At 39.8% G+C, this 10598-nt stretch overlaps 1 protein-coding gene across 1 annotated transcript; it reads right to left on the bottom strand.

Moving 5' to 3' along the window:
* Positions 1-6169: 6169 nt before the first annotated feature.
* LOC137287685 (acetylcholine receptor subunit delta-like) lies at positions 6170-6732 on the bottom strand. Its single transcript, XM_067820076.1, has 2 exons — positions 6364-6732; positions 6170-6265 (listed from the first exon to the last, which is right to left on the bottom strand). The coding sequence occupies exons 1-2, from the start codon at positions 6730-6732 to the stop codon at positions 6170-6172; spliced, it is 465 nt and encodes a 154-aa protein (XP_067676177.1).
* Between the last annotated feature and the right edge of the window lie 3866 nt (positions 6733-10598).

Here is a 10598-nt window from a genome sequence, read left to right as displayed (position 1 = left end):
GAACATATCAATTACAATTCAATAAGAAAATCAATTTCTTTTAAAAATCCAAGAATTAAATGAGTACTAACTGTGCTAAAAAGATCCTTCATTGTTTTGACATTGAAATAGTTATCCCTTATGATGGAGAATTCAACACAGTCAAGCAGGATATGCTTGACCGTGGTTCTCTCATCACAAGGGATGCAAAACGGAGGATCATCGCCTTTCAGTAAATAACTGTGGGTGTAGCGCGTATGGCCAATGCGACATCATCGCATAATGACCTCTTCAAATCTGGACTGACAGCCCAAGTGAGTGTAACCAATATAAGGTTTTATGGCATGTAATTTATTTATTCCCACTTGGGTGTCCCACTTCTTTTGCATCAGATCACGAATGTACGTTCTAATGCTAGCTTTATAGTCACTGTATGGAATAAGAAGTGGTGTCACAGATTTGTTGAGTGCAGCTTTAGCAGCAAGATCGGCCATTGCATTCCCAGAAATACCTACATGGTTGGGTAACCAACAAAAGACGATGTCGCACTGGCCAGTTGCAAGATCATTATACAATTCAATTATGTCAAGTAAAAGTGGATGTTTACAAGACAAATTTTTAATAGCCTGAAGGCAAGAAAGAGAGTCAGAAAAAATTACATACTGTACATGATTAGGATGTCTTTGAATATATTGAAGAGCCGTTAATATTGCGTTTGCTTCTGCAGTGAAAATGGAGCTGTTATCAGGTAATCGAGAAGATATTGTTCTGGATCCAATGACAGTGGCACAAGCAACTGTGCCACCATCCTTGGACCCATCTGTAAATAAGGATTTGTATGTACTAGTTTTAGATTGCTGTTACAGGCTCCACCATAAATGATGGAGCCATAATCAAGCTTCGAACGGACAAGTGAATGGTATAGGTGAAGGAGAGTAGCTTGATCCCCTCCCCATTTTGAGTTTGACACAACTTTCAATAGATCAAGTGCCTTCAAGCATTTTGTTTTCAAGGATTTGATATGCGGAAGAAAAGTTAAATGAGAGTCGAAAATCAAACCTAAGAACTTGGCCTCCTTAACGACTTTGATAGGAGTGCCATTTAAAAATAATTCTGGGTCCTTATGTGGTTTATACTTACGGCAGAAATGGATGCAATTAGTTTTTGTCTTAGAAAATTTAAAACCATTCTCAAGACACCATTTATTTATTTTGTTTAAACATAATTGCAGTTGCCGTTCAATAGTATGCATATTCTTACCGCGACAGGAAATATTAAAATCATCCACGAAAAGTGATCCATCTATTGAATCGTTTAAAACCTTGGATAAACTGTTGATCTTGATACTAAATAAGGTCACAGACAAAATGCTGCCTTGCGGAACACCCTGATCCTGATTGTAATGATCAGACAGGGTAGAACCTACTCGGACTTGAAATTGCCTGCCTTGTAAAAACTGCGATATAAAAAGAGGTAAACGACCCCTTAAACCGAAACCATGTAAATCCTTTAAAATGCCATGCTTCCAGGTGGTATCGTATGCTTTCTCAAGATCAAAAAAGATCGATACAGCATGTTGCTTATTGATAAATGCATTTTTTACAAAGGATTCTAAACGTACCAAATGATCAATGGTACTACGATTCTTCCTGAAACCACATTGAATATTTAAATTTGTTATAAGGTGATTGGTTTCTAGATACCATGTTAATCTATTGTTTACCATTCGTTCCATGGTTTTGCAGACACAACTCGTCAAAGAGATTGGTCTGTAATTTGAAGGATCAGTATGATCCCGGCCAGGCTTCGGTATAGGAACTACAATGGCATTACGCCATGAAGTTGGGAAATCTCCTGTAGTCCATATCTTATCAAATATATTTAGCAATGTTTCCAGGCATGTTTCAGGTAAATGTTTCAGGAGCTGATAGTGAATATCATCAGCCCCTGTTGCTGTATCATGAGCTTGCTCAAGTGCTGTATAGAGCTCATGTAGTGAAAATAATTCATTGTAATCTTCACCGACCCGTGAAGGTCCCGGGGTAGAATAGGCCTTCAGCAACCCATGCTTGCCATAAAAGGTGACTATGCTTGTCGTAAGAGGCGACTAACGGGATCGGGTGGTCAGACTAGCTGACTTGGTTGACACATGTCATCGGTTCCCCATTGCGCAGATCGATGCTCATGTTGTTGATCACTGGATTGTCTGGTCCAGACTCGATTATTTACAGACCGTCGCCATATAGCTGGAATATTGCTAAGTGCGACGTAAAACTAAACTCACTCACTCACTCATGTAATCTTCACCATTGTCTGAGGTAAAATTGATCATTTTCTTCTCCTGTTGTTTCTGGTATTTCTGAAACTCCGGGACATAGTTTGATGACGAAGAATGTTTGGCAAGAGTTTCACCAATTTTATTAGCTATGTCAGTTTTGTTAGTTAAGAGATTGGCACCATCCTTAAGATGGCATACAGTAGATTTAGAACCTTTCCCTTTTATTCTTTGGACCATGTTCCACACCTTAGACATTGGTGTACGTGAATTTATTCTGGAAACATAATTCTTCCAAGACTGACGCTTATTCTGTTTAAATGCGCGTCGAGCCTTGGCATTTAAAATTTTAAGTTTATCTAAATTATGGACTGTAGGGTGTTTCCGAAAATATTTTTCTGCTTTCTTCCTGCACTTTCTGACCTTTTTACATTCATTATTAAACCATGGTTTACGAATGTGTGGAATTGCAGAGGAATGTGGAATTGCCCTGTCAGCAATGTCATTTAAAATATCTGAAAAAGACTGTATGGGATCTTCATTGTCCCTAAGAAGATCATGCGTCAAGTGTTCAACACACAGAGTCGTATATAATGACCAATCAGCCCTGGCAAAGTTCCTTCTTGACACAGGTGGATCATCACTAGGGTTAACTGTTTTGAGAATGGTGGGGAAGTGATCACTCCCACACAGGTCATCATGAACCATCCATTCGAATTCATTATATAAGGTTGAATCGGTGAGTGATAAATCCAGGGAAGAATATGTTCCCGTAGCTGGATGTAGGTAAGTGGCTGAGTCGTCATCAAAAATGCATAAGTTATTGTTGAAAATGAATTCCTCAAGGATTGCACCTTTAGGATTAGTGTGAGCACTTCCCCAAAGTGGGTTGTGTCCGTTAAGATCGCCCATGATGAGGCATGGTTTTGGAAGTTGATCATATAGGGTTTGAAGATCTGCCCGTTGAATGGTAGAAGAGGGAGGTATATACAAACTGCAGAGTGTTAACGCAATGCTCAAGGTGAGACGAACAGCAACCGCCTGGAGATTGGTACGGAGAGAAACAGGGCTATGGATAATACCCTGCCGTATCAAAATTGAAGCACCTCCAGTTGCTCTGTCTCCTTGGGGAGAGAAACAGTGATAACCATTATACTGCCGTAAATTAATAGCGTCTGTAGATTTTATATACGTCTCCTGGAGACATAACGCTACCGGTCGAACATCCTGTATTAGTAAATGTATTTCATTGAAATTATTTTTCATACCTCTGCAATTCCACTGAATTAAAGAACTAGGACTCATGGTGATGGTGGAAGTACTGGGGATATACGTTTGCCAACCCGTGGCGACTTACTGTTGTCGCGTACACGTGGGTGAGGAGACACATCCATATCTTCAAGTGTCTCATATGAATTGTGAACCTCAAGAGAGGAAACTGGAGAAGATTCCACATTCTGGAGTGCTCTGATTTTTCTTAGTCTCTTTTTCTCTTTTGCAGATAACTTTACTGTATCAGGTTCAGTTTCTGGTTCAGTCTGAGATGAAGCTGTGGAAACTGATTGATTTCGCTGAGGTGAGACATCAAGGATAACCTGTTTATCCTTGACCCACGAGATGTCAGTCTGGCATGATATTGAAGAAGTAATAATTCTAGAGGTTGGAGGTGGGGAAGAAATTGTTGCCGAGTACGTTTTTACTGAAGAAGACGGAGCTGTTGTAGATTGGACAAGTTGTTTTGCTTCTGAGTAAGTGATGTTTTTGGTATGCTTTAGTTTCAAGATTTTTGACTCAAATTCAAAAGTTGGACAAACTTTGGAGGAAGCCATATGCCCCTCTTTGCAGTTGGCACATTTCAAATCATGTGTGCACTCAGAGCTGTTATGTGCTCCACTGCAACGGCAACATACTATCTGCTTGCTACGACACAACTTCGCCCCATGACCAAATTTTTGGCAGTTGAAACATCGAAGTGGCTGTGGTACATAAACATCAACCCCGATATTGAAGTAACCTGCTTTGATACATTTTGGTATAACTGGGAGAGAAAAGGTAAACAGGTAAGTATGCGTTTTAACAATATTGCCATCTTGAGTTTTCCTTGTGAAACGTTTAACATGTGTTACTCCTTGCTTTTTCAGTTCTGCAGCAATCTCTTCCTCGCTCATGTCAGACAGACAATGAGCTAAATCTCTTACAATGCCTCTGCTTGAGTTCAATGTCTTGTGAACTGACACAACAACCTGAGTGTTGACAAACTGATGTAAACCCAGCAGATTGATCGACTGCTGTCTCCTTACACATTCTACTAGACTGGAGCCATTTCGAAGACGTGTCACGTTTTTCACGTCACCACAGGCACTTTGAATGCCTTTGGAGATAGCAAATGGATTTAATTTTAGTGGCTGTCCATCCGAAGATGATATCACAATAAACCGAGGCCAAGCATCTGTAATTTCAGGAGAAACATCTTCATCCGATGAAGTAGAGTCTACATGTCGGCGTTTAATTGTCTTGCCAGAACCAGAAGAATTTGTTTGAGGCATGTTGTGATAATATAATTCAGCATCCCTGCTCCCCACCCGCCATGGAGTGTCAACAAGGACGATGTCGAAGTGGAAGCCGACTACAAACACCAGGGCTACAGAGATGCTATACTCCAGCAAAAGAGACACAGGTAGCTACAATTGCCAAACAGAGAAAATGCAAGGCTGGTTCCGCCCTAGACACTTACCTGAAGACAAATAGAACCCGGAGGTCAATAATGCCAGATTGGCCCATGAGCCACCGCCTTTTGGCATAGGACTCTAGGCAGAATGATTACCAACAGAATACATCCGCTAGAACATTTCATGATAGAAACACATCATAAATCAGTGGAAGTAATATAAAGATACTTTGAATAATAATATTTCCCATGCAAAGGGCATGGCGTGACCAGCCGATTGATAGAATCGGGCCGATTCTACCACCCGTCTAGGTGAAGTAAGGGCCAAAGTGGTGTGTTGAGCAGATAGGAACACGGTTCAGGCTCCTACTGCCCTCAACCACCAGGATCCCGTCCTCCACCGACACGGGACGCAACCCACGGCAAACGGGTTGCCCAATTCGACCGCTCCTTGCGGCCAGCAATGGGGTGCTATGGACATTGCTGACCCAGGTCCACACCGGGGTTGGCGAGCTCTTGGCGTTACCCAGCACCCACCACGAGGAGGTGGCTCGCCACGGGTGCCTTATGACTGAGGACTCCAGACAAAATGATCAATAGTATTTCGATTGTTCTAGAAACCATATTGTATACTTGTAATTATGCTATTTGTTTCCACGTATACTATCAATCTACATTTATAATTCAGTCCAAAGCTTTACAAACACAGATTTGGTAATGTACCTGTCTGATATGAGAATATTCAGCATGATCCCAGCCATTAATTGGTATAGGTACTGCAAAGACTTTGTGCTAAGAAGGTGGAAAATTCCCACATCGTGCTACGAAGGTGGAAAAAGTCGTATTTTATCAAATGTTTCAAGATGTGTTTCCAGACATGGTTCCGGTAAATGCTTCAAGAGCTCAAAACATATATCACCAGCTCCTGCAGCTGTAGAGTGAACAGAAATGTGTGTTGTAGCTCACTTTATACTTACATCACATAAATCCTCATAAGCTCTTATTGTATATGTACAAAATAGAGCAGTAAAACATAGCTGTATCCTAAGAGTCAAAGACAATCGTTCTAGAAGGCCATGTAATGCATTGATTTATTCATATATTAAAATCCATATAATAAACAACAAACAAAGGCTTACTTGAATTCCGACTGGCTGAATATCAGCAGTTATATACAGATTGTTTGGACCAGACCATGTTGTTTCCAGCACGACATTGTATGACAATATAATTTGCTGAGTGCGACGTTAGGTAAGAAGCAAACACATCTTGATGTAACCTGCGTGCACGGTGACCACTACAGCATTCTTAGCATCCCAAATATCGATACCGTTGCACCACAACTGAAGACAAAGAAAAACAGAAAACAAGTCGTGTTAAGTTTTGTTTCAATATCCTCCCACTTTGGCCTTCCCTGCTCTTCATCCTCTACATTACCTACCTCAATATCTACTTTATGTATGTCTTTCTTACATATTTTTATGATCCATTTCGGAGGTGGCTTCTCTTTCATTTTGAAAAGGAGAATGTTGACAATGACGATGACGACACTGGTGAAGTTGGCCAGAGAGACATAGAGACTGAAGAGGCTGACAGTCAAGGAGTTCTCGGGCAGGGAGTCCCTGATGATAGACAGAAACAGCTGGAAGCTGAGAAGGATAGACACGGCCATACTGGTCTTTTCTCCACTCTGTGAAGGCAGGAGGAATACGAAACTGTTGCGGAAGTGGAGAAGGACCACGGGGAGCAGGATGGTGAAGATGTAGAACAGAGGACGTCTCTTCAAGTTGATGGTTATAAGGAATCTCATTTTTCTACTACGGTTTGTTTCCGTGATTCTTTCCGTTGAGATTTGAAACTCACTGTTCTCTTCAAATTCTTTCATATGAATGTCTGGTTCACTTGAAATATGTATTCCATTGTATTCACCAAACCATCCACCAACTTCAATTTCACAAGTCTGGGTGTCAAAGGGAAACTCGTAAATGTTTATGGGACACTTTGTTTCTACTGCTCCCGTCAGAAGCCATTGAATGTTTCCCTGACTGGTAACCACCAGAGAACCTCCATTATGCAGTAGCTCTTGTCCCTTGGTACTATTTGCTATCATCACTTCAGGTTTCCAGAATTTGGTAGAGTCCACAAGAATACTTTCCTCTAAGCTCATCGAAGCATTCCAAACAACACGAGGGTCATACCATGAGAAGACCATCCAAATACTGCTGCTGAGAAACTGCTTTTTATTATCCAGTTCTTGCACACTTAACAATCCTGCGTTAAAGGTTATGTTAACGACATTGCTTGGTTTGTGATGGACTTTGTAGCCTTTTAAGATGACGTCAGTGATTTCTCCGTCAGACATTGAACATGTGCTCCATGGCGCAACATGCAGTATGCCTGTCAGGATAATAACGTTCCTTGCATTCAGCATATTCTCAGGCATGTGTTTCACTCCCGGAGTTACGTATGAATGACAGGTTTCTAGGTTCATCGGCATTTATGTCATGATTGTTTGTTTCTATGGAGATGACATCAAACAGTGTCAACTCTCCTGGATTCAGAATTTTCTAAAGTTATTGGCGCAACTCAAAATCGAAACAATGGTCCAGTCTGGTACCTTAACTAAGCAATAGTTTATTTACTCAGTGTCATTCAAGGAGAGAAGCACATACTGAGAATGGATCAATAACACTAATTTTAATTTATTCTCAATAATCAAAAGCTTCAAAATCAACGATCAGTATAGATTGCCTATATATAATAAATATGATGCAATGTCACCGACGCATCAAGTTTTAATTGTTCGCCAGATAACGAGATTTTTGTAGTGAATGTTTTACGGACACCTTCAATCTTGTAGGTTAAATCAAACAATCCCTGCTCAGTACCTGGATTATTTCGCTCTGGCAAGATTAAATAGTGCTAATCTTACCTGATTTCCCTGGCAGTTTTTTTTTCAGGGACGACAGTCATAAACACAAGTTCCGTTTGTTTAATTTTGCCATAAGGATCTACAAGATCGAAAGCAGGCATGAATACATATCATGTATTGGCATTTTATCAACAGTGTCTTTAATAGACTGTGCGCGGTTTGTACATTTTTGCCTTATCAACATATGTATGCATAACTTGTATGTTTGAGATGTATTTTAAGGAAAGTGTTAATACGTAAGTCTGTGAGAAACATGGAGCATATTCTTGATACATATCTTCGTTTCATCCCGAGTTAATTATAACGCTGCAAACATACGATATCATATCACACACACACACACACACTCACACTCACACGCACACGCACACGCACACGCACACGCACACACATGCATGCATGCACGTTTGGTCACTCAACACTTTGGATAGATACTGATGAGCGGTTTTACCGTTGACCATTCGATGTGCTGGGTTTCAGCTCTATCAGCTAACAGATTGTGTACCGTAAACATACATAATTCTAAAGATGTAGGAAATATGAACACAATACCAATAAGAATATACAGACATTTCGGTGAGTTTGTTCTCAAATTTGTTCAGAGATCTGTTAGTGTGGTTTTTCAGGAAAACAACTGTGATTGAAATCCTACCATTGAGTCTCTAGAGACAACATTAATCATTTATTACTTTGTATATTTTGTGCACACAATAGTCTGACTGAATGAGTATACGTATGTGTATCAAGGCCATAGCGGGTATACTTTCCTGCTTTCATTTCCTGCTATCAGCAGAGATTGAATGCACGGAACTGTTAAATCGGATCAGATAATTACAGAGATCAAACACAACAATTTATTACACAATCCTCACGTAAGTGAGTGAGTGAGTTAATATTTAACGTCACGTCGACAATATCTCAGCCATATCGTGACGAGAAAACTTGAATGAACACTTAAATGAAATATATGCATATTGTAAAATTCTGTCAACGAAGGACAGTAAAACAACTAGAATATCACAATTTCAATTAAAACTAGCATGGAAAGTTAAAACTAATATCACTAATATACTATTTAGACAATACAATATAAAAAAAGGCCATAGATCGCCAACAACAGAAGGTAGATCACCATACTAAGGACCATGGGGACTTACATTACCTTTGCTACCTGCATGGACCCTAGCTGGATTTACATCATCCCTTCAGCTGCTGGCGAGTGTACAAAATGCTAGCCAAAATTAAAATAACAAGAATACTACAATTAAAAACCTGGTAGATTTAAATTTACATAGAATGCTTTGGGACTTACGTACCCTCTCAGGACAATCCTCACGTAAATTTCTTAGAATTATCAAATATCACGATGAAACTTCAACGGCTTCAACAAAAGTGCTTGAAATACCTTTATGTGGATAACATGTAATAACCTCTGAAATTTGAGTTACCAACTCTGTTTTGTGACAAACGTAGAAAGAGATTTCGGTGTTGTATGTTGTATGTACATTTTGTTATGGTTAATAAATTGAGGTGAGAAAAGGTGTAAGAAATCCCCTTTGAACCAGCAAAATATAACACAGACAGGTCTGGAATATTCAATAATATATTGAGCAAACAATGAATCAAATACAGATTTTAGTACAATGCATTTGAGTCACAAATCTAAGGTAATGTGACAAAAATATGATATATCAACTCACCAGATTCTTAGCATTTACTGTGAGAGCAGATATACTAACTGGAGCTAGTTTAAATGAGTGTAGTCAGGCCGACAGTGTCAGCATTGAATGCAAATCAGATGATGTTGACAGTAACCTCTAAAACATTACATCTGTATCATTAATGTGCATATTAGAATGAGTAATAATTGCTATCAAACCTCACTAAATACTTCCTGTGAACAACACTAAAAGTACCATATCCTGTAAGAAATTGTAATCTTTTGTCCACTACCTCTAAATTGGTTTAAATAATATGCATACTACAGTTGAAAGAAGTAATGCCACAGATGTGTGCGCCACACGGTGAAAAAGAGGTGCTTTCTATTGACTGATATATGTGGCTCTTGCTGTGAGAAACTGCCAATTGCCTGCCCCATAAGTGAGAAAGTTTAAATTTAACTTCACCTCGACAACATTTCAGTCATATAGTGACGACAAATTCTGTACGTACACAATATGTTTTAGTCATCGGTGGACTGTACAATAAGTAGAGTATCATAAAAAGAGTTAATACTAGCTAGTATGTATTTTTGAAAGTACACAACTATTTTAGAGCATACATTGTAAAAATGGGCTATTGATCGCCAACAACTGAAGGCAGATCATCACACTACTGACCATGGGACTTAAAGTGCCTCTGCTAACTGCATGAACCCTGGCTGGATTTACACCATCCCTTCAGCTGCTGGCGATTACCTGTCCCATAAATACTCTGGGGAGCTGACTATTTTGCCTCATATATGCGGCTCTTGGCCTTGATGAGTTTAGCATGAATTGCATGGCACTCGCTGAAATCTACGTCAAGAAAGAGCATGTTGCACTGCATCTCCTATAACCAATGCTGGATTCCCTCTTTCACTGGCATTCCATCAGTTGTTTTCAACGGCATTACAATCTATGCCGAAATACTTGTCATAAAAGGGGACTAATAAGAGGCGACCAACGGGATCGGGTGGTCAGTCACACTGACTTGGTTGACACATGTTATCGGTTCCCAATTGCATCAAATCGATACTCATGCTG

This window comes from Haliotis asinina, chromosome 6 (assembly GCF_037392515.1).
Source record: "Haliotis asinina isolate JCU_RB_2024 chromosome 6, JCU_Hal_asi_v2, whole genome shotgun sequence".
In the NCBI taxonomy this organism is placed as follows: Eukaryota; Metazoa; Mollusca; class Gastropoda; order Lepetellida; family Haliotidae; genus Haliotis; species Haliotis asinina.
This window is presented reverse-complemented; position numbering and strand designations above follow the sequence as displayed.